Source organism: Stegodyphus dumicola, chromosome 9, assembly GCF_044657685.1.
Source record: "Stegodyphus dumicola isolate Sdum_Otavi_A_Nest chromosome 9, ASM4465768v1".
Taxonomy (NCBI): domain Eukaryota; kingdom Metazoa; phylum Arthropoda; class Arachnida; order Araneae; family Eresidae; genus Stegodyphus; species Stegodyphus dumicola.
This window is the reverse complement of record NC_140776.1, coordinates 70,664,263-70,690,298: the sequence shown is the minus strand read 5'-3', so window position 1 is coordinate 70,690,298 and position 26,036 is coordinate 70,664,263. Positions and strand designations below refer to the sequence as shown.

The window sequence follows — 26,036 nt, the reverse complement described above, 5'->3', positions numbered from 1 at the left end:
TTCCAGATTTAAATGATGGTTGATCAGCAGTAGCAAAAACTATAAAGAATTATAAGTATACTTTGTTTCTGTTTCATGACCTTACTTCATTGGCGCTACGGTAGCTATACCAGATCAGCTGCATATTTAAAAATCAGTTATAATTATTTTAATACCTATCTTCTGAACTTAAATTTAGAGTGGCAAACATAAATTATTCTCTCAGCTCATTTAATGTCAAATGAATAAAATAGCAGAAGGGGATTATTTTTCTAGTTTCCTTATAAAAAGATTGGTTTCCCTGATGTGTAATGTAACTATGAACTAGAATTTAAGTTAAATGTGTTCAACGGCCTTTAAAAAGCAAAGGATTGTCGTAAATTTAATATAATTAATTTATGATACATTGTTTTGCAAGAATCTTACAATCTTAACTTTGAAAACGCATCTTCTTCATGAACCTCAGAATAGCCTTACCTGTTATGTTAATCGCTCACATAGACCCCATACATTGCATATATTTTTAGAGTTTGTAGTATATAAAGTCAAACCTTACTCCTGAATTGATCGAAACAGTATTCTGTCAGTTGACAATAAATTACTCATTCATAAATCCATTCTGCGTTCCATTCATTGTTATGCCTGGTCCTATCTAGACCTATTCTTGTAAGACCAACCACAAAGCATAGCAAACGGAGAATAACTGTGTTACTGATTCAGACATGGGGCGTTCCAAATAATAAAATCCATGTAGAATTTAATATTCTACATGGATAATTTATTTGGAATTTTGTGCATGTTATATTAGTAACTCTGTTTATGCTAAAAGACCCAAGGCTAAACACTTCCACATGTAATCTTTTCATTGTATAATTAATTATAATTATTATTGTTCATTGCTATAATTAATTATAATTATATTACTTGACTGGCATCATTAGATCCCACTCACTGTTTATTAATCTTTGTTATGATCACAGCTTTTTTACTCTTTATGCAAGCGACTGAAAAACTTTCTTAGACATTTAGAATTAAGGACCATTGTGATACTAGTTATTGTTACAGGAAATGATTCGCAATCGTAAATTGTTGTTGTGATTAATCTCGCTTGTCTAATATCACAGCAAGCCTAGGAAATTCATTGTGGCAAGGAGGCAAGATTGTGGACATTCGGCTCGTCGCATACTTTGAGTGCCCCCATGCTGCGCCATCGTAAATTGTTAGACAGGGATAGTGCTTCCTGCACTGGTACCTCTGATGATACACCATTTCATACGTGATAAACAAGTGATAGTTAAAGTTAAAAACTGCCAATTATACTCTTGCTCAAAAAATTAAGAAGCAACAAATGTTAAAAGAAAAGGTATCGCCGAATGCAAATAGACAAAATTATCATAAAACTCAAACCCGCAGTCACATCTCTGTAATCTGAGATGGCCAAAGCGGAAAGCATGAGCCAAAAAGACACCATATGCACGATGAAATGAGTTGAAGGACTGTCGGGATGTTGCAAGCTGGTGTAAGACAATCCGCTGCTGGGAGAGAGCTGAATGTGCATAGTAATGTCATCAATGAGATACATTCCGGTGACGTCGGAGGTCACGGGATGTAAGGACTGCTAATGTAAACAAACAAGCTTGCGCTGTTGTAGCTGTGTTGAAAAATCGGAAACTTTGTTTATTTTTAATTAGTTATGAAATTTGCATTTCAGTTTTAAGTATTATTTCAAACGTTAATTAACTGTTCATTCATTTGGTTAGTATAATTTTTGCCACTCTTATATGTTATTGTTATCTTCATGATACTCTCTTGTTCGCTGCTTTACCATGTTCTGATTGTTAATATTTATTTATGAATTCTTTCCTTGATCTGATAATTCATTTATCATTTCCAACCCCCACTACCAGAATTTGCTCTGAACATTTTGAAGAAGAATGTTTCACATACCAGCCATTCACGAACAGGAGGTCATTAAAGGCAGATGCTGTGCCAACGAAATTTATTTTTATTTCGACTAAAGGAACCACTCGTAAGCGAACTAGTTATGTATTTGGTGAACCATCACAGGAAAGTTCAAGAGAAAAGAGGTATTTATCTACTAGTTTTATCAGAAATACATAGAGCATTTGTATGTGAAAACTAAAGATTGTATTTTTTTTTTTTTTTTTTTTTTTTTTTTTAATTTTCTACACTTTTGGTTTTAGAAAAAGATAAAAGCATAATTGGTGTGCTATGAAATTTAATTACTTTCTTCCTGTTTCAATGTTTTTTGCAGCTGATAGTTTTCAAAATGAAAATTGCGACTAAAGAGATCAAAATCTCTGTAGAAAACGTTCGTGTGGACGCCGGAGCATTACCCGCCAAACTATGTGGCGTCGACTGCATGAAAATGGACTGTTCTCCCAGTGACCTGTGGTTTGTATTCCTTTGTCCCCATCGCATGTCACAGCGTTATTGAACTGAGCCCGTAACTATCGCAGTTGGGCACCAGAACAGTGAGGCCGCATACTCTTTACGGATGAATTTCTATTTAACACCCAGAATGATTCTGAAAAGGCAATGGTATGGCAAGAGCCAGGGAAACGCTATCGGGCGACAAAAATCATCGAAAGAGTCTATTACGAAGGAGGAGGCTTACTTCAGTGGAATGGGATAGCAACGAACGGCCACAGCGACCACAGCGAATCTTTTCTCCTCTCCATGATATTTTCTTCTTTAAAATACAAATGCACATCCCTGCATACTTTACCAGTATTTATCAACATTTTACCATTTGTTTCAAAAATGTTTACAACATATAGTAATGAGGATTAAGGATATATTCTTAAGTGATATTACATATTTGCTTGACCACGTCTAAAACTAAACTTGAAATAAATTGAATTTTCAGAACTAATTAAGTTATAAATACCAATTTGAAATAAATCTACTTCTGTTAAGTAGTTTTTTTATGATTATTCAGAGTTAAGCGTAACTTTATTTTGTAAAATCTGGTCTTATCCATAGATATTGTATTACTATATCTACGGTCTTGTTCCGATGCTATGAAGTCAGCCTTTAACTTGATGAAACTTGATGAAAAAGTGGCAACAGACCCACTTAGTAGTCTGCTAAATGGAGTTGGCACGTAAACAAGAAGAGTGTTTTTTTTTTTTTTTTTTTTTTTTTTCGGGAGAGACTTCTACGCTTGCTTTTTGCAGCTGCTGTATGTTTAACCATTAAGATCATGTAAGCCAAAAATACAAATGAGCAAGCACAGGTAGTCGAATGAGAATCCGTCTGGCATTAGCCAGGCGCTGGAGAAATGCCTAGTCTATTATGAAAATAAAAGCGGCCGAGTTTATTAATATCTGCAGGTAGCTTGTATATGTTGTGTCAAAATTGATCTGATACTTAAACATAATAAATGTATATATTTTTCTGCCTTCTAGAAACGTTGTGTACGTTTTTAATCTCCTATAATGCATAATTAAATTGCAGAGCCATGGAAAACAGCACTCCTCCTGCACAATTTGTTAGTTTTAATTCAAATGCGATAACTGAAGATATTCGAAGAATAGCAGAAATTGAATTAAATGAGAAGGACAGTGCAATTACATCTGCTTTGGAGACAGTTAAGGAATTGCTTAAACGTAAGTAATATTTCGAATTTAAAAGATTGCTGGTTAAAATAAAACTTGCCAGATGATGTTCAAATGTAAAAGAGGTAATGTCGTAATTTTCATCTGGTATTTTATTTCATTAGAGAATTTTTATTCAACTGTAAATCCGAGAAGGAAAGTTTGATTTTTTTTAGCTTTGTAACAAGCATTGAAAAAATTTAGAGATATTCATGTTTAAGGAATGTTGCATATATTTCTTTAAGGACGAAATATTTTTTTTTAAATTTTATATTGAAATAATTATATTTAAATAATGTATTTCAAGTCAAATCACTGACAGCGATATGATTTTCTCACTTATATCATCTGTGCCGCAGGAAAATCTAGAATGTTAAAAATCAACAATAAATTTATGGTCAATATAGTATTTTAAATTATTAAATACTATATAGTATTTTAATGTTAAACATTAAAATACTATGTTGGCAGCACATGTACAGTGTATTACCATGTAATCATTTTAATTTTGTGTAAAATAACTTTATAATTTTATTTTTATTTTCAAGAAATAAGCTTAGAATTCTCAGGTTTTGTGAAGAGAGCTATGATTTATTGTGTTTATTATAATGAATTTGTCATTATGGAAATAAATTTTGAATGATTTTTTTCATTATCAAAATGTCATTTTAAGTGCAATTATACAGTGAAGCTGCACATGCAATAAAGGCCAGATTCTTCATGGAACTGTGGACACTCATCTCAGGTTTCATCATATTTTCATCTTTTTTTTCAATCTATGCTATTTTCTTTCTTTTATTGCATAAATTAATTTTACTAAGCAGAAAGAGGTACAAGAGTACTTCTGAAGAAAAGGCTTTCATTGCCTAGTAATATAAAAATTAAATTTGGTATTTTTAGTTTCTTTGTTCTTGAACCTGTACCTTACCCATACCTACATTTCTTTTCATTCATTCTTGGTTGTATTATTTGTACTATTTTTTATTATTAATGTGTTATTATAGCTTTTCTGTTCTTAAAATTTTTATTTATCACAATAAATGCCCAAAATAAAAGGCTAGTGATACTGACAGTGGTCCTACGGATTTGTATTACCGTTAAAAGATAAATGATTCTAATTACTACCACCCTTTGAAGCAGTATATTATGCAGTGCAGTACAAGAACTGAATTTCTTCATTTCTGATCATCTTTTTTTCAGATTGAATTACAATGTCAAAACTTTTGTAAGTATAAGAGTATACTCTAATCACATATTACTATGTTTAATAGTATAATATATAATGTAGTATAATGTAAAGGATACTTTATTATTTATCCTGTTTCATTTAGCTTCTGCTATTATTTGTAGTAAGTCTTTGGAACATAATTACCTGAAAGTATAAGGATGCTACTATATTTTCAAATCTGTGGAATTTTTTAGATCTGAAGAGATTGATAAAAATTTAAAGTAGCAAACTGTTTCATGTGGTTTTGATACTGAAATTTTTCTTAAAAACATTTATTAGTTTTGTGAAGGTTTTTCAACTCCAGAAAAGGCCATGTAATAACGACTGCAAATTATAGCTGAGAGGAAAAGGACAAAAATAATCAGTGCTGTATTTTAACATAATTTGGTTAATCTTCGGATTATGGTAACTTAACAATTTTTGGCGAAAATTTGGCAACCAACCCTGCTACAGCAACCTGCTATTTTTTGGGGGGGGATGCCATTTTGTTTTCACGAAGTAAAGGCAAGTTTTTTTTTTTCCTCACCTTTTTTTCTTACAATCTGCTACCCGAATTATGCTTATGCTAGAACTTTTATGGAACAAAAGTGCTTAATCATGATGAAGATTAGGTGCAAAATTGGGAGAAAGTGCAGAATCGCCCACTGCTTACGGCGTTTTTAAGAATTGCACATACACGGTATCCAAGTACATGTCGACCTATTTTCATTTAAGAAAACATCCCAGAATTGCACAAAAATGGCATTGTGCACACTCTTGACTTTATCCATGTATACTGCTAAAGTCCTAGCTAGCAAACTTTATCGCCTTACCAAAATGTCGCCAAACTACCTGTTACCATATTCCAAAGATTAGCCCATAATTTTTTTTTCATTAAATTAAAAATTTTTGAAATTATGAATAAATTTAAATTTGAATCAAATTGACTTATTTTATTGCAGTACAAAGTATTTCAAGCATTTGTAGCCCAGAAGTGATCAAAACCACTAAACACTGGTAGTGGGTTTATATCCCAGCAAGCAGGCTGTCTGCAAGGTCATTTTCATAGTTTTTCCCATTATAATATGAATATTAATGAGTTTCATTTAAAAAGTTCTCCATCAATGGCATGCCATAGTGTCCACCTAAGGTATGAAGAAAAATTGTAATCCTTTCTAAAATGATCACCACAATTCTAGATGATTTTGGACCTCAGTGGATATGGTTTAGAGAAGTGACATTCAATACCATTGTTTATTTGTGATCTCAAAAGTTATGGTCCCTCTCATAACTGGTTGCCTTGACAGGATATACTGTATTTTAAATATAAAAACTAATGAGTGCACTAATGCTTAATATAACCTAAATTTTTTTAAAGCTAAGAAGAAAGGAAAATCGAAATCATCTTGCCATAATACATACATTTTTAATCTGATTGTTGTTATAAAAAGTTGATGATAAATTAAAGGCATTATTTCCTCACAAAGATCATAAGTCCAGCAAAACAGATTATTTTTCAGTTTCCATATAGTTAGTCATCTTGATATTGTATAATATTCCACTTTTGAAATGGCAGGCTTGTAATGTTTCATGGTTATAAGAATGACAACATAAAAGGTAGATTTAGGGTGGGCACTAGACATTTTCCTGACCAATGATATCTCAGTGATTCACAAATTCTGCCTTTGTAAGTCAGAGCTTAAATTTCAGCGGAGCTTGGTTTTCTGAGGTAAATCATAATTTTAGCCAGAGCACACCAGTAAGTGAAACACAGTTTAAGTCAACAAATTTTATTTGGAAAATCAATATGCTTTAAAAATTTATTATAACTTATGAATGCATGCCTTCTTTCTCCATCACTTTGGCAGAGGTTAAGACTGTCAAAACAAACAAAGGACGAAAATTGTCACTTGTGCACTGTTCTTACATTGTTCGTTTGTTCTCATACTGTTATCAGATAAGATTTGGGAGAAATATTTTTGCCCAGTTGCATTCTGCTTGACAGCTAGGATTATGTTGGAATGAAAATGTTGGATTCTTCTCTCTCTATTTTACTTTTCAAATTGTTCCCACCAAATATTATCGCCTGTTATATTTAAAGAAATTAAATAATGAAGAATAATAAATGTATGTATTTTTCTCGCATTGTGATAAAACAACTGTACCTAGAGCCATCAAATTTTGAATAATGTAATCCTCCTGTAAACTTAAATTTGGAATTTTTTTATTATCTATTTCATATTTTGTAAAACTTTAATGAATTTTTGATTAGCAAACTCAAGGATTTCAAAGCGAGCTGTGACAACGTTGTAAAAAAAAAAAAGAAACATTTGGTTGATCTTTACAATATGGTAACTGGTAGTTTGGCGACATTTTGGAGGCGATAAAGGTTACTACCTGGCACTTTGGTAATAATGTGAGCAGTACTCAGTTCCGATTACGCATTATTTTGTGTGAGGGAAATGAGAGATCATGGGATATGTCATCTGATATTAATGGACGAATTACGGTTCTTGAATCGGAAAAGGGGGGAAATCGGGAACAAATCTGGAAATTTTGTATTTGGTTTATTCTGTGTTGTGTGAAACAGTGTTCGTGAATTTTTAGATCCCATGGCCGTAACTAAAGAAAAGTTTATCGGACACGTAATCAAGATTCTGAAGAAGATTAGGTAAGTTAGTATTTTTAATTATTTGAGGATATTATTTTTATGCATTGTTCTAAATGTAAGGTGGAAAGGAATTTTGTATTATTGGGAAAATTGTTATTAGCAATGATTTAGTTTAAAGTAATTAGGATTGTAAGGTAATTTTTATTAATTTAATGTATGTGCTTATTTATATTTTAAGTAGTGTTTTTGAATTTAATTATATTTTAATGAAATGATAGTTATTTTGTGAATTTTATGTTTGTAGGAATTTGGTATACATTTAAGTTGAAATAAACGTGCATGGAAATAATTTAAATATTTGATATTAAGTATTTGTAATGCTTGCGGTATGAATTCGTTGGTGACGTGTATAATGTAATAGATGATTTAGAGGTAAAAGTTTTTGGATATTTTATTTATTTTATATGTGGAAATGTTCATATTTGTAAAGGGTAAATACTTTTTCGCGATCAGGTAATTTCATATATGTTCTTTTTACCGGGTTTAAAGATTGAGAAAATTGTCATGTATTTTCGTGAAATTTTTCTAATTTATGAGAAAAAAGCAGTGTACATGGATATAGTGAAGAGTGTGCGCAATGCCATTTTTGTGCAATTCTGGGATTTTTTTTAAGTAAAAATAAGTCGCCGTGTACATGGTTTATGTGTATGTGTTATTTTGAAAAACGCGTAAGGAGTATGGTATTGTGCACTTTTTCCCAATTTTGCAGTGAACATTTGTCATGATTAAGCAGTTTTGTTTGATAAAATTTCTAGCATAAGTGTAATTCGGCTACTAGATTGTTGGAAGAAGTGTTCAGTAGATAAAAAAAAAAGAAACATGTCTTTACTTCGTGAAGACAAAATGGCGGCGGGGAAAAAAAAATAGAGGGTTGCTGTAGGAGAGTTGGTCGCCAAATTTTCGCCAAAAAAACGCCAAGTTACCATAATGTAAAGATCAACCAAACATTTTTATCTCCAGCACACGAGACTGTGTATCAGAAATTCTGGAGGATGTACTCATTTTAAAATTATTTTTTGATATTGCTTTTGCGCTAAATTTTATAGTTTAAGTGTGAAGAACATGATATTTAATAAGTAAAGGTAACACACTAAATGTTTAAAAAAAATGCCCCTTTGGGCATAATTTAAAATCTGAAACCTTTCAGATTTTTTTTAAAAATTATTTTCTTAATTATTTTTTTTCCCTTCTTTCTGACAGCTTTCCATTGGGCTCCAGCACTTTGTAACAGGTCTTAGAAAAGGAGGTGAATTAAATTAGACCGTCTTACCAGGCTCTGATCAAGATATTATTACGGCCATATCCACAATATGCTTTCAGAGACTTTGAACATTCATTTTCCTGGTTTTTATTAAGAGAAAAACAGGATTACATAGAATTACAGAATTATTTCAGAGCCCCCCCCCAGAGTATATGACCTTGGTCACTGAAGTGATCAGGCTCTTTTTATGGAGTCAAGATACACATCCCTCGTTCACCTACAATATGTTAATACAAAAGCATGTTTTAAGAAACATTAATTACATTTAGAGACCCTAAGTTAGTTAAATGTTAAGTTATTAAAAAAATTAGCAAGTAACATTATCAACAGAAAACCTTAAATTACCTCTGCACAAAATTTGGAACTTTACACTTAGTGATGCACCATTATACAATTTTAAGTAATTTTTTTTACAGTAATATGAAGCTGTATAATATGCAATATGTAATTTGAACACATAAAGCATTAAATACTGAGTCAAACATGATTTCTGGCATTAAGTCAGTAAAAAAGCACTATTTTTAGAAATTAAGATTTTCGAAATTAAGCAGTGTCCTACAGTTCTAAACATTTTCCCACTCTTAATTACATGGTGCAGCCACAATAGTTGCATCAGCTGTAGTATCAGTCCTTGGTAGATCAACCTTTTCTGATTAGTTCTTGTGTTGCTTTTGAAAACGTGATAAACAAATGATCAAAAACCATAGGACTGTAATACTGACAGGTAATTAGCACATTATGTTGAAACATCTTCATAGCTTGTATGTGAATGCTTCAAAATGATCTCTTATATGGGGAATCATTTCTTTTTTCACTGCTTTCTTCTCCATAATTTATGCTTAGAATTATTACATCAGTATACAGGGTGTATCAGAAAAATGTATACATACTTTGAACTGTCACAGAAAACTTATTTTCGAGCCTACAAAGTTAAAGTTTTGGGAAATCTAAGGCTATAGTCCAATTTAGAAAATAAGTGTATTTTCTGGTCAAACTTAATGTTGCAAATGGTATTTAATGTAAATGTTCAAAATAGTGCCCTTCAGCATCGACACATTTCTGTGTAAAAGTCACGACCGATTCCGTCCTTTGCACCAAAGTGTCCAGTGGGATTTTTGTCCCCACTGCTTGTATTTCATCGTAAAGTGTATTAAGGTTACATGGTTTACCCATCTTTTGCTGTGCCCAATTAAAAAGATGAATTGTTGTAAGGTCTAGAGAGCATGCAGGAAGTTTGATTGGTCTCCTGTGTCCTATCCACTGGGCTGGTACATTTTGATCAAGGTATGTTTGCACATCCCTATGAAAGTGCGGAGGGGCATCATTGTATTGGTAATAAAATGTGGAATTATCATACATTGCAAAATGGCAGAGAAAATAGAATCAGTAAGCGCTGTTAGGTAAGTTACTCCAATTACAGTACCTTTGAAACAGAAAGGCCCAATGAATACCCTAAGAGACATACCACATGGCACATTCAGACCAGGAAAATTTGCAGCCTTTCCAATAGTAATGTGTAGATTATATTAAACACAGTGCAATCAGTTATGCCTGTTGACAGTTTCATTAAGTTTAAATTGTGCTTCGTCCGACCAACAGTGCTACCCATAAATCCCAGTTCATGTGTAACCATCTTCTGAAACCATTTCCAAAACTATACCCGACTATCGCTCAAAATCTTAGCTGCTCGATTTTTTTTTTTTAATTATTAGATGCAGTAAGAGATGGGATGTACCTTTATAAACCACGTAACCTTGACACGCTTTGGGATGAAATTCAAGCAGTATATGCAAAATTCCCTTAGGACATTTTGGTACGAAGTACAGAATCAGTCGTGACTCGTACTCAGAAATGTATTGGCTTTGAAGGCCACTATTTTGAATATTTACTTTAAACACTATTTGGAACATTAACTTTGACCAAAAAGTACACTTGTTTTTCAAATTAGATTATAGCCTTATTTTTCTCAGAAATATAGCCTTGTAGGTTAGAAAATAAATTTTCTATGATAGTTTAAAGTGTATATACATTGTTCTGACACACCCTGTATTTAACTTTGCATTCTTTCACGCATCACAAAAACATTCATGAACTAAATTATAATACTAAGTTCAATTAATTTCATTTAAAGAATCATAGTCAGTTCTGAACAGCTTATCTAAGAAAGCTATAAGAACAGATGGATGTTAGCTAATATTTCTTGTGTAGAGGCAGCATAACCCAAGAGCATGTGGATTGGTGCAAAAATTCTACTTAATTTGAAAGGTATACATTCTTAAAAGAATCGAAATGGCATTTCTTTCAATGCTTTTAAATGTTAGATAAAAATTTACTTCAAAATGTTATTACCTAAAACAGGTTATTAACAGGCTAGCCTGGTTTCTCTAATACAGTGACGGCACATCACTTCCTTCACAGAGGTATTGATTAGTAAAATATTTTTGCTCTAATCAATGCCTTTAATGCCAAAGTAATGATTAGGGCTAATAGCTTTAGCCCTAATCAGCCAGATATTTAGATTATAAATATTAACCAGTCAAATATTTACGAATTAACTGCTTGTAGTAACTTTGTTTTATACTTAGAAAACTTGCTTGAAGATCCAAATATTGGAAGTTCATAACACCTCTGTTTATAAAATGAAAATTTTTCAAGGATAGTTATTTCAATCTCTTCACCGCATTCAGTTCTTGGTGAAATTTGTGTGGTTTCCTGCTTATTCTTACTCACTTATATGTATGTTTTTTTCAGCATTATGTGTTCAAAACATAATTACTTGAGCAATACATAATTTAATTGTATGGGATTTCTATATTGGTGAACAGTATTCCACATTTCTGAAAAAATTATTAGGAAATAAGTATTCTGTTTTGTTGTTTGACAAATCCCAGATATGTATTACAAAAATAAAAATTTTTATTTTAAAAAAGTGCTGAACATGCCAGAAGTTAATAGAATAAGATTAAACATGTTGCTAAAAGAGCATAGCATAGATTGAGGACATGGTTACTGCTGTGAGGTACATATTTGCCAGCAAGTTATGCCCATATTTTGCAAGCAAAATTCGATGAAATAGTCAATATATAAAGTATCATATTTCACATTCTGTGTAATTGTTGAGGAATTAATGGCATACATAGTACAAGCATAAAAAATTGTTAAAATTTTAATAAATTTTACATGCTTAAAATTATGTTAATATGTATCCAGAAGATTTGCATGATAATACATATATCTATGTTAGAACTTTTTATATGCCCCATTTGCTTTAACAACTGGAATCTAATACTATAAGCAAATCATTTATGTAACTTTTTTAGTACTATATCATCAAAAATATTAGAAAATCACAATTTTTAGCATCTTTCAGCAAACTTACTTAGTATAGTAAGTTTATTTAATCTGTCTGCATATTTCCTCAAATGAAAGTAATTTTTAATTAGTTAATAAATAAGGACAAAATTCATTTTAATTGTCACTTGATATATATATGTGTGTGTGTAATATAGCTATTAAATCATTTTCATTCCAAATTAATATGTTTACCCTCCAACTGGTCAAAAGTTTGGACCTAAAATTCAAAATGAAGGTGCATCATTTGGTCCGAATAAGTTGATCACATGTGCAAATGACTGATGGTTATCGACAGAGAATGGAATATTACAACTGTAAAAGAACTTTTTTATTACTACATGAAAAATCTGAGTTAATAATGTCTTTCTTATTCACCTGTCTTCTATGCCACCTGAAGATCTGTCTTCATCCTTTTTCTGCATCTTATTTAGTATTTTACAAGTGGAGCTGAATATCTAGAATATGACTTCTATAACTTGTATGTCAAAGGCTAAGTCTAGCAGTTTTTTATTTTTAGTACTCATATCATCACTGCACTTTTTCTGGTGCTATTACATTCTGTGGGGTTTAGCACTAACAACATTTATGTAACTGAACACGCTTTATAAGGTTTGTAACCTATTTTGTTATTTCTCTGCATTTAATTATCTCTGCAACCCCAAATTTTATCTGTTACATACCATTTCTATAGTCTGACAGGCATTTCAAGATCATACTAACCCCCCTCTTGAGGTGTGTTATCACAGCGTAGAGGAAATTAAAAAATTTTAGCGAAGCAGTTATGGTTATGTGGCATGGTTTGGGAATGGAGAGCCTTGAAGTGCCTATTCTTAAGTAAGAGACTGTAGAAGTAGACATAATACACTGTAATTATGCCATTAACAGTTGTCAAAAAATTACATTGAAACTTTCTTTCTGACAAAATCCTTAAATATGAAATTAGGTCTGAAATAAGTAAATCAAGCTGTGACTGGTGAACCAGATTGGCTTTGATATAATATCTGACAGTACAATGTTTTATGAATGAGACAGTTATAAACTAATTAGAATTTATTTTTGATTGTTCATTTAGTCAGTTATGACTTATCGCAAAATGTCTGCATTGATGCAAAATATGCAAGAGCTATCTACCTGAAGGGAGAATGGCTCTCTATTTTTTTTCCTTTAAAGATTAATTTTAAGCCCATATTTTTGTAGAAGTATGGTGATTTAAATTTTAAAAATTAATATATGTTTTCCATTATTATGATTACGTTTTGGTTAATCAATTATCTTGAATATATATAAATTAAAATTTATACAAAACTTATTCATTAAAAATAATTGCATAAATTAGTAAGTATTATTAATTAGTACATCATTTAAATACTTTTTAGTTTTTTACCAGTTGCCTTTACTAAGTAGCTTCTGTCACCAACAAAGGAAAAACTATTTTATGTTTGGCCCTATTAATACATTTTACTGGAGCGTTTAATGTGTTTCTATTCTTTTACAAATTTGCCTTTAAAAAAATAGTTGTGCTACTTTATTCCAAAGTATGCAGTAAAGCTTATAAGTAATTTTGTTTTCATACAACTTACTACATATTTAAATTTGCCTTTACTTTTGTAGGAGAAAAAGATCTAAATCCTTGCCTTGATGATAATTTTCTACTTATGTTCTTGCGAGCAAGGAAATTTGACTGCTCGTCAGCTACAAATCTTATAAAGAAATATTATTCTGCCCAATTGAATTATCCAAGCATGTTTAGAAATTACACACCAAAATCATGCATGAATGTTATGAAGTGTAATCTTCATTATTTCTTGCCATACAGAAGTCCAGATGGCTGTGCTGTTTTATTATCAAAATTTGGTAAGAAATTGTGTTAATAATTTTAAAATTTTAACATCTAGAAAGATTGTTCATGTTTTGTTGTCTTTTTGATTTTTTTTAATATAAAAGCAGTTTATGACTTCTGAAACTTTACTTATCTAGCTCATTTTTCACTGATGTTAATAGTTGTATCTTAAATTATATGTTTTTTAAAATCATTTTTATAATTTGCATATAGAAAATTGAGCTAAAAACTGAGTTTAAAACTAAGATTCTAAAATGTTTGCAATTTTTTTAAGTGTTTAATCTTTAAAAACGAGAAGTTAAATTTTTCATTCATAGTTCAGTGACCAGTGTATTGCAATTTTATCAATTTTTAAATTAGTCTGTATCTATATATGTATCGTGCTTATTCTGATTTATATATTGAATACTTATTTACTAGCCATAGAGGCAATTAAAAGAATTATTGCTAGTAATAATTAAATATTTATTACTAGCAATAAAGGCAACTGAAATATCTGTTGTAAAATAAGTTTTATCATAATTAAATCATCATTATACGGCAAATATGGAGACTTTATTGAAAATTCCTAAATTTTTTCCCCTATGCATTGCTGATTAGCTTGCAAAAATATGACTGTTTTATGTACTGTCTGACCCTTTTTTGATTAGTGAATGTATCATTTATGAGCTGTCAATTTAATGAAATACAAACAAATAATTTCTTTTTGCAAAATATTTTAAATTAAAATTTCCAGTTAACGAAATATTCCACTTTAACAAATGCTCATGTTTTCCTTTTTTCTAAAGTAGGGCCATTCCTAGGCCTTTGGCTGCCCGCATACTTTCCTGGGATTTCTGCCCCCAAATTAAAAAAAAAAAGTGCTCATGTATAAAATTTGCATTGCATACTCACTAAGTACTTGCATATGACAAATTGTATAAAAGTACTTACAATGAATTTAATGAATTTAAAATATATTGACGTGGTATCACTAGAATCCAGCCACCCCTGATTTTCTCTGCACACGTACTTTTACATGCTGCAATCTTGCTAAGAACAACCTTGTTCTAATATCCAGTTTTCATATCACATTAAATTTAATAGATATGATAAAAGCTGCAATTTTAATAATTTAGAAAATTCAACTTTTATATGACTCTTATTTTCAATAAAAATATTCATTGAATCTTTAAGGACATTGCTACAGATTCCTCTTCTTTAGCATAAAAAATTTTAATAGGTAAATTACATATCTATAAAATCTTTCATATTTTTAAAATTTTTCATATTTAATTTAGTCAGTAAATCCAGTTTTTAAAGTATGTGACAGTTTTCATATCTTACAATATATATCTTTAATAATTGACAACATATGTTCAGCCTGCTACATTTATAGAATTCAAATCATTGCACACCTATGGGAATTTTGTATCCAATAATTTGAAAATTATCTTGTAAAATTCTGACTCTTTTTTTAGAGCTAACATAATTAAATATAGAATATTGTAAATTATTAAAGATGTCACATTTACATATCTAATATCAAGTACTTATGTATTAGTGCACCTACCTCGGTGTATTTTAGCAGTGTTTTTCCCCCTTACAGAAGGAAAAGGAGGACCATTTATAATTTTAAAATATTTATTACACACATACATATTATTTTATACATATTTTACATTTTAATTATGTATCTTAAAAAATCGATCCATAAACCTACTTACTTATCTAGTGGGTTTTTGTTTCTTTTATACTGGTAAAAATTTTATGGCAATAACTTTAAGAATAGATTCAAAGAAACTGCACTCTTCAGTGATTTTGCATTAAAATACTATTATTTTTATTGAAACTTTTCAGCAGTTTCTTCCATTGTTAGCAAATCCCACAAATATATAATTTAAATTTAAGACAAAAAATATCATGATAAATAATATAAAAAGAGTTAGAATACAATAAAAAGAATGAATACAAAAATAGTGAGATTGTTTTATTAAAATATATATATATATATATATATGTGTGATATTTTCCAGCAGTTGTTATGAAGCTTGGCATTGCTTTTGCAGAGTGGTAAGGCGGAATCCAAATGACGAGACAAGATGATTTAACTTTTAATTGCACATCTTTATTCTATAGCTTTAATTCAATTTTCACCATAGATTATGCTGTACTTCATGTGAAATTCTCCATATTACATATTCAATAGTGGTTTAGACTAAGTATGATTGAATTTAAACTTTCTGCTTCATCACAATTTCTAACAAAGGAAAGGTTAAGCGGCAGCGAGATGTATAGCACAGGAGGAGAGGCGAGCTTCTGTCTGCAAAATGGCGCGCATTCATTATTTATAGTAGCTGTTATGTAATAAGCTAGAATGTTCTCGAAGGTACTGGTCTAGGGGGAGATCCGAAATTGTGGAAAGTTAATTAGAGGTTGCCTATTCGCGTAGAGCAAAGCCATCGTATTTTTTATATTTTGCATATATATATATGTAATAATAAAATTCCATAATCAAGAATACACTTAAAATTCTAACTGTATGTTCTTTTCATTTTTAATGGCGACGTTCTCTTATTTGAAAGTACGTGGAATTAAATCCACAGCCCCATAGTCAAGTTGTTTTTCCCGCTTTTTCTACACGTACAGTTTTATAATGTTCTGGAAATATTTCAAGCGAACTGGATTGGATGACGAGGCTGACGTCATTTCTTGGAAGCTCCGCCTTTCCAGAGGCTATAAAATGACTCGCAAAAGGAATATCGGGGCTTTTTCTTAAATGTCACGATGCAGTAAACTTCATACAAAAAGTTATTAGTAATTCTTTTATTTACTCCGGATATCTGATTTTTGTAACTGCTTTTTTCTCCTGAATAATAAATAATGGATCCTGTTTTTTAAACTTATCGTCTGATTATTTAAGCTACGACTACATTTATGAGTCTTCAGCATTCTATTTATTCCGGACAAAAGCTGCAACATCACACACATATATATACAGTCAAAAGTCGTTAATTCGGACACCCATAATTCAGAATGATCTATAATCCGGACCTCAAAACTAAAAACTTTCTGCGCATGCGCCGCGTTTCACATGCGCATAGGCGTTTACGCATGCGCGTGAGACCTTTTACGACTGCGCATATGAGTGTGCGCAAGTGCAGAATACGTTTTCGCGTGCACCTTTTATGTATAATGGACATATAAGCTAAAATTATCTAATTATCTATTTCAGTTAATGTTGATGATTGCGTTGTTCCTTAATTTTCGAATTGGATCCGGCTTATTATTTTTTGCAGACTGTAAGAGCAATTTTATAAAAGTAAGCTTAAACTTTCAATTATATCAAATAGAATTTCCAATATATATTTGTTAATATGTAAAGGATCTAAAGCGAAAGTATGTTTTGAAATCTGAAATCTGTTTATCAGTTTCACGCTGCTCGGCGGGGGGAACGCTGCGACGACGGGCGCATAATGAATTGGAAGTTGATCTGTCAGCACTATCCTTATCTTCAGCGCAGATGTTTTTATTTTGTTTGGCTTATAATTCCTTACCAAATGTAGTATTTCATCTTGATATGCTCCGTCTTTGATATGATTTAAAACAAGTTCCTCGTCATTATAATTCGCTTCCGATAGCGAAGAAAGTGACAGAGGTTATTGAAAACGAAAAATTTCGATTGACAAATTAGTCGGTGTTCTCAACACAGCAATTACAGGACTTGAACAGCGGAACTTTGTAACTGAACAAGAAATTATGTCTGTTTAATAGAATTAAAGAGAAAGTATTATCACATGAAACGAAGCAAAACTTAAACAACTTACATTGAAAGAAATGTTTAATAAAGTAAACAAATAAATATTAAGCTTTTTCTTTTTGCAAATTTTGATACCCTTTAGATAATGATTGTTCTTTATTTCATAAATTATGGTTTCATATTATTAATTTTAGAATTTCTGCATGCCATCTTATGAGATTTAAACTGATGATCTATAATCCGGAAAAATCGATAATCCGGAATCGCCGAAGTCACAACGAGTCCAGATTAACGACTTTTAACTGTATATATATGTAAAAATATTATGTGCATGGTACCAGGGTTTGGCATATTCTGAAATTGTTGGCAACTTCTACTAAGATAGTTTGTCTAATATGCAAGTAGCTAATATAATATGTACTGTAATATAATTATTATTATATTACAGTACATATTATATTAGCTAATAAATAGATTATATTTAATAAATCAGAAGCTAATATTAATTCAAAGTATTTATCTTAGCAGTTCTAGACTATAAGATTTTCATAAATTTTCTTCTTAAAATAAATTTCTTAATAATTCTTTTTCTTTCTTAATTCAAGATCATAAAGCAATCAGAAATAAATGTCTAAACATGAGATATAGCTGTCAAAAGCTAAATGAAAAATTTGGCTTATTACAAAGAGCATTGTCATTTTGGTATGTGCCCAGCTAACTGGAAAATTATCTACTATGTCAGTAACATAACATTTTGACTCTCTTCACAATAATCCAGATTTTTCAATTAACCTAATAGCATTGTATATTTTATTTCATCTTTTTATATGCCATCATCAAGATCAAACAATTAAAAAGAAACATTTTTTAATGAGAGTAGAACACCAGGAGTAATGATAGAGAGCAGGAGGTATTAATAGGCATATATTAATTAAAGATTCAATTTCAGCATCTTTATCCTTTGATTATATTCTTTTGTTACACTTATCTGCAAATTTAGTATCCATTTAGCAAGAGAGTTTAAATAAGGAATCTTTTGTCACAAGAAAACAAGTCATTAATGAAGTACTATAAGTAATTTTTATTTCGTTTCTGAATATGTAATATAATTTCAGTAACTTGTAACTTCATTACACTGAAAATGAAGTACTGTTCTTTTTTTTTTTTTTTTTAATTATAATTATTAGGAAAATGGGATCCTAAACTTCTATCATGTGAAAACCTTTTGAAATTTAACTTGATGTGCAATGAAATGGCTATTCAAAACCCTGTGACTCAAATCTGTGGTGTAATTACAATAGCTGATATGAAGGATTTTTCATGGTCACATTTATGGCAAATTCCAGTTTCTGATGTGCGGTGTTTTGTTAGCACATTGCAGGTAATTATTATATATTTTGTATATGTATGAAAGTGATAAAATACAAAATTAGAAGATCTCTCATTTCAAAACATAAAAATAATAATGTCAATATTTTGATATAGATGTAAATGAGAAATGATTATATTTAATAAAAACAGTGCCTATCAGAATTCACTCTACATAATGCATTCCCTGTATATTTCCTAAGTTTTTACTAAAACTGCAGTAAAACAGACTGGGAAAGTTATCAGCTTTGTTAATTGTAAACTATTGGACTTTACTAGATGTATTTATTCAATGCAGTTTAGGTATATTCTGTTTTGGGGGGGGTTCTTTCTTAGATAGGGTAAAAATAAAAATGTGTGAAATGTTTAAATATTGTTTAAATAGCAAATCACTTTTTTGTAAATAACTTGAAAAACAAAAAAAACAAAAAAAATTGAAAAACAAAATTCTAAGTGTTACGAATTTGAAGTTCTTCTCTGTCTGTTAGCAGAGCAGTATTTATTTCTTTGAACTTTGTGGCAACGCTGCTTTCGGGAGTGGAGATAGTCTGGGTAGCCATGAAGAGAGCTTGTCTCTTCTGTTCTTGATATGAAACCAAGTAACTGTAATTGTAAATAATTCTGTACTTTAAAGTTTGTGTTACAAAAATTACAGCAGTCTACTAATTTGATAGATATCTAGAAACAGGGTCCGTCGAGTTAAGGCCCGTCCACACAAGTACGCTCGAAACGTAGCTGACAAACGTGCTTTTACGTTACTAGCGTAAAAGCGTCCAAACGAGTACGCTTGCGAAGAGTGCGTTTAACCAATAGAATTATTTTGCGCAAAAATCACGTGACGCTGTAATATAGCGTCAACAGAGCTGTATCTTATTACTTCGCTGTACTTCTGTATGTTTGCGGCAAGTTGTCCGAATCAGATGATTTTTTTTATAGCTCAAACTTTACTATTAAGTGCAATTATTAAGCAGAGGCAAAACCGCAAAAAAATGGCAAGAATGGGTCCGAAAGATTTATTTAGAGCAACCTGTTCAAAGAGTTTTTTTTTTTTTTTTTTTTTTTTACTGTCTTGTTTGCGAAAGGAATATCCGGAATTATTTAATTCCTACTATTAGCTCACACTCTCCCTATATCTTGTTGAAATTTTCAGTACATAAAATGCTTTTTATTCATCCATTCAAGTTCAAATACAATTTTTTAAACTTGTAGTGAATGACACTTGATGTTAATACAGCTTTTTCACATATTAAAATTTTTTAAATTTTTAATTTTAAAAAATTCTGTTTGTATTTTTATTTATTTATTTATTTATTTTTTGTATTTTTTAAATTTTTCTTTGTGGAAGTAGGAATTGACTTAATTTTTTTTTTTGGTATATTACTTGTTTTTTTAATTACTTCAGGATGAGTATCGACCAGTTTGACAGACTTGCAGATTCTATATTGTATGAAAATTAGGATTTATAAAATTGGTTTGGAATACAGTATATAAAGAGAAGTAAATTACTTAATTCTCTTTATATACACCATCCACCATATAATAAAACCAACTTCATATTTTTTTAACTCCCCCTCCCTTGGCCTTTTGTTTTTCTTTTTATTTATTTTTGAATTTAGAATGAGGTTCAAACTTTGGACAGTTTATGAGAAATTATGTGCATGATAAAATATGCAATAAATTAAAAATAAAGAGAGAATTTATAGATGATATATGATAAAGAGATGTAGATATATTATTACATAAGGATTTCTATTTGCAATGCACATTTTTAAACTAAATTAAAAATAATAATAATAATGAATAAAATAAGAAATGAAAACAATAATAACAGGTAAAATAAGAATATAATGATTCATGATTAAATATAAGAAACACGTTTCAAAATGAGAAAAACTAGCTGAATTATATACCGTCTATGGGTGAGGTTCAAACTCACCACCTTTCCATTTCTCCACCACCAACGCAGCGCGCTGACCACCTCTCTATCTGTGATAGCAGCATTTGAGAAAAATAATGTAATAAGTAGAAGTCGCTGCAAAGGTAATTTAATTAAACTTGAATAAATGATTGCTGTATGACACAAGTTCTAACTTTCCTCCAAAATTTCGTAATTGTCTTTTATTGAATACTCTTTCACAGTCAACTGCTTTATTTTAGAAGTTGTTACATTGCTGAAGTTAGTTTTTGGTGTATTTTAATATTGGAATATTTATAGAGCTTTTTATTACACATGATATAGCCAATATTTATAATAATTAAGGAGAATTTTGTAAGGCAGAAACTTTGATTTCGTAGAAACTGTAATTTATTTAGGTTCCTATTACTTAAGGTGTTATAAATAGGTGAAGCATATGGATATACTGGTCGGATCATTGGTTTATAAATATACAGTATTTCCCTTTAATGAGAATTTTAAATGTAAACCAATATGTACGGTTTGAGAAATCTGAAGATGACGTGAACAATGCCGATTATTTTATTGTTGTATACAGTTATGATATTTCTAAGCAAAAACTCATCTCTGTGTGGTTCTGACGCCATATTGAAACGGGTAAGCAAGAAGGTTTTCTGATTATGACACGTGATAAGAACTCGGTCGGCTATTGGCTAAACGCGCGCGTCGCGGGCGAAAAGCTGAACAGGAGCGTACTCAGTTTTACGTCTTCTGCATCACGCGAATTTACGCCGGCGTCAAAAAAGTTACGTCAACTACGTTGGGAGCATCCTCGTGTGGACGGGCCTTTAGAGACAAACCACTTCAAAAAAGGGGGGAACATAACATTGTGCCTAAAAGGTAAGGGATAAAATTTAACTCAGTTTTACTTATTGTCTGAAGAATGTATCAAAACTCAGCTTAAGAACATCTCAGTTTCCAACACAAAATAGTTTTTCCAAGACGATTTGGAATTGTTGCTTCCTGAAGCTTTAGTACCTCTTTGTCATTCATTTTAAATTTAAATCATTAAATATAAGCCCAACCTAACTTTTCAGAGTTGCTTGCTGATTCTTTTACAGTCATGTAACTGGTTGAGGTTGTCTCCTTCTGGTGTATCACAAGAAAGCACTCATGTTAAAAGGATTACATAAAATGATTACAATTCATTTCTGCAATCTTTTCTTCGAAAGATGCAGAATAACCTGGTTCTCTGTCTATTAAACCCACAATATGGCTAAAGTTAAGAGACACAGCTCAGATTCCATTTACAATCAGTAGAGTAGATTGACTGCATGTAGTTGTACTTTTCCATTGAAATATTGCGAGTACAAGCCGGTTTCCCTTAAAAATGTCTTAAATGAAGGCATCTGAATTAGGCAATCATTATGTCTTTTGCCTTCAATAAATAATTAATAGCTGACTCATATTCATATTTTATATAGAGAAAATTATGAAAACTCCATGCAGCCACCCCAGCTGCTGTAAATTTAACCTGGGATCACTACCAGTGTTCAGAGGGCTGAACCACTCAACTGGTAGATCTGACTGGCTAAATAAATTAAAAATAGTAGGTAGTATATGAATTTCTTATCATTATCATACTTATATTTCTTTGAAATTCTTACGTGATGTGTCACGTTTTTCCTTCCCTTTGAAGTGTAATACTAGTTTTATTAAGTTTTGTTGTTGTTTTTGTTGTCTTTGTTCATAATTAAAGTTCAGTCTCTAAATCCCTAATTGTTCTGTAACTTACCTTTTCGAAATTCCCGTTTGTTCACAAATTACATTACAATATCATGTGCCATCATAAGTTATTCATGAGTATTTATTTTCAGAATTATTATTCATTACTATATATGATCCATGAGAATTTGAGTTCCTAAAGCATTTGCAAATTAATTGCCAAAGATATCATTTCACTTTGCACTACATACCAATTTTTGAAAACTGATATCCTCCTTTGTTGCTATTGTTATAGTTAGTAGAATAATATAACTAAGGGAATGCAGCTTCCCAAATTAAAAAGCCATCTTTTTTTTAATTAATAATTTTATCTGAAATTGCTGTTGAAAATTTTTTAAGTAAGATTCTTATTTTGCTTTTACAGGACTGTTTGCCAGTTCGTGACAAAGCTATTCACATCATTCATCATTCAAGTATCTTCTCAATACTCTTTGCTCTTGTTAAGCCATTGTTGAGCCAAAAAGTAAAAAATAGGGTACTGACCTTTTTTTATCCTGTTTGTAAAGTATTAATTTTATTCTAGGTTTGCATAACAATGAAGCTTAAAAATGATGGAAGGATGTTGCTGTCTCATAAAATGACATATTATAAAACATTCAAATAAAAATAAAATAGCTATGGCATATATTTACAGTAGCTATCTGAAATAATTTTACTGTTCTTTCTAACATACTTCAGAACAATTACTTACATAAAACAAGTAATGTTATTTGTTTAAGAATATTTCTAATTTATGTATTTTAAAATTTATGTTAATTTATGTTATTTATAATATGCCTAATGGATGATAGTGATAGACATTTAAATCATTTAACTGGAAAAGAAATAAGCCAATCTAAAATTTAAAATTAAGCAAAAAACCAAGCTTAGATTGGCATTGGTTTTGAATAAAATTCTGTTAATTTTAGAAGCAATATGACATAGGTCTCAGATGAGTTTTTTTGTTCCTGAAAAAGAGGGACATGAATCAGATATTTCTTGAAATCGATAGTTTTAATCAAAACTAATTCTAATCTAAGACTGTTTTTTTAATTTTAAATTAAAATCATTATAATATCTAATAAAATATATTTTAATGCCATATATTATATACTTGTTAAAAATAGCTGATTATAAAGAATCTCACAGAACTTTTTTAATAATTTTATTTGCATATTAAATTCAAGCACTTTGTAGTTGTGTTTTAAACCTCATTCTGTAAAATTTTAAATTTTCAGAAAACAAAAGTACTAAAACATCATTTACAAACACAAGTTTTTTAGGTTTAATGCATTTTGTAAAAAAAATTCCTTTATATTTAAAATCATTGAAGTATAAATTAATATATATAATATGAAAAACTAGTGATTAAGTGTTGTGTAGTCATGCTGTTGTATAAAACCTACAGTTCAATTTTCAGGCAATATTGACACTGATTAAGCTGAATTTTGACTTAAATTCTATATCGCCAGGGCTGATCCTAGACAGGGGCAAGATGGTGCATAGCATGTGGGTGGCAAAATGATTATCAAACATATATTTCTGTAAAAAAGGGTGGCCAGTTTTAATTTGCATGTGGGTGGCCAATGTTCTAGGATCAGTACTGCCTATTGCCTTATTCCCTTTTACATTTTATAGCTCAGATAGTGTAGTAATAATTCATGTTTCATGATCTGAATTTAGAAATTCCAAAAAATATCTTTCTAAAAAAAACTTTGCATTAAACCCACCAGATAATTTAAACAGAATTTTGAATTAGGATATATTGTGAAATAGTGTCCAACAGTAAGTTCATAATCCTGAACAGTTCAAATATAAGTTCATAATCCTTTGTCCAACAGTAAGTTCATATCCTGAACTCATTGTTGAGCAATGTATCCTGAACTATGGAACAAATAATCTCAAAAATTAATTTCCCACTAAAATATATGAGAGTTAATAAGCTGAAATCACTTCTGTGGGGGGAGTACAATATTTGTCAATGATATGTCATTCAAGAAAGTAACTTTCTCAAAAAACTTTGCATCATATCAGATAAATTAAATGGGTTTTTTTAATTAGGATACATTGTAAGCATAAACTTTTTTATAATAAACATTATTTTGTTTAATTATGTAAAAACATTTTTTTTAATTTGCAGATTTATTTTCATGGTGATCTGAATAGTTTACACCAGCACCTTCCTCCTGAAATTTTACCTGAAAGTCTGGGTGGAAAGCTGAGTGATTTGCCTAATGAAGATTTTTACAAATCCTTAATAAATAGTGAAGAAACATTTGTTATTAGGCAAAATTATGGTTATATGAAAGGTTCAAGTACCTAAATACTAATTTTATTTTCTTCTTCTGTGATTTTAGCATCTTTTCTGTGATATATATATATATATATAACGTAACTTTTGTAGACTATGTAGTAAATTAAAATGTTCACTAATTTGTACATATATCATTATTGTTACAAGCAAAAGTGATTGATATAATTAAATTTTGACATCATGTATTTCTTAAAATTTAACTCGCCTGTCTTTTAAATCATGTCCAGTCATTTAAATCCAACTGGTGACAAATTATCATCCATCACATTTTTTTTTATAAGCCATTATATAGACATTAGATTTTTTGAATCAGAAAACATGAAAAATAAACTGATAATCCTCACTGGGATTCAAACCATGAATCTTCTAGTTGTAACTCGATGTGCTAAACACTATTTGAGCTTGCATGAAGGGATGTAATTAGTTCTTACATTCTCCTTAAAGGACAATTGGGAAGGGACACAAAATAGTCAGTTGAATCCAACTGATAACAAATTATCATAGATTCAAACCATTCGCTGGAATTCAAACTATAAACCTTCCAATTGTTAACTCGATGTGCTAACCACTAAGGACATTAAAGCATGCCTGAGGGAATATGTTATTTCCTTACAATATGCTATTGAAGTTAAAGTAGCATCTCGCTGTGGGTTTAAATTCGCTGTGGGTTAATTTAAAATTAGCTCAGATTTTCATTATTTAAGTTTAAATATTTCTTCCAGTATATTAGCTGCAGTATACTTTCCAAAAATAAAAATTAAAAGCCAGATTTTGCAAACAGTTTGTTTTTTGGTGTGTCAGCAAGTAATGTAATCAAATACATTTGTTTTGTTTTCCTGCTTAAAATAAGCTTTGTTAAACTGTTTGGTGCACTGATCTTGTACTTGATTTGTTAAGAGTCATTGAGACAACAATGAATCACAAGGTTGATTCTCATTGATTTAATAGCTGTAAAATTGCTTTCCTATCCATAAGCACATATTAATAAATTCTGCATGTTGTAACACTATAATCAGGACTTCATT

The 26,036-nt window shown here is 30.4% G+C and overlaps 1 protein-coding gene across 1 annotated transcript; it reads left to right on the top strand.

Moving 5' to 3' along the window:
• The first annotated feature begins 1,881 nt into the window (after positions 1-1,881).
• LOC146995381 (alpha-tocopherol transfer protein-like) lies at positions 1,882-25,136 on the top strand. Its single transcript, XM_085823580.1, has 6 exons — positions 1,882-2,066; positions 3,460-3,611; positions 13,704-13,946; positions 18,859-19,052; positions 23,083-23,193; positions 24,838-25,136. The coding sequence occupies exons 2-6, from the start codon at positions 3,464-3,466 to the stop codon at positions 25,018-25,020; spliced, it is 879 nt and encodes a 292-aa protein (XP_085679706.1). The 5' UTR covers positions 1,882-2,066; positions 3,460-3,463; the 3' UTR covers positions 25,021-25,136.
• Positions 25,137-26,036: the final 900 nt, after the last annotated feature.

What these genes read in the sequence shown, in the direction of transcription:
- LOC146995381 (XM_085823580.1), top strand. Translation starts at nt 3,464, where the DNA reads ATGGAAAACAGCACTCCTCCTGCACAATTTGTTAGTTTTAATTCAAAT. An exon ending in TGTTTTATTATCAAAATTTG is followed by an intron (nt 13,947 to 18,858) that starts GTAAGAAATTGT and finishes TATAATTATTAG; the next exon opens with GAAAATGGGATCCTAAACTT. An exon ending in GTTTTGTTAGCACATTGCAG is followed by an intron (nt 19,053 to 23,082) that starts GTAATTATTATA and finishes TTGCTTTTACAG; the next exon opens with GACTGTTTGCCAGTTCGTGA.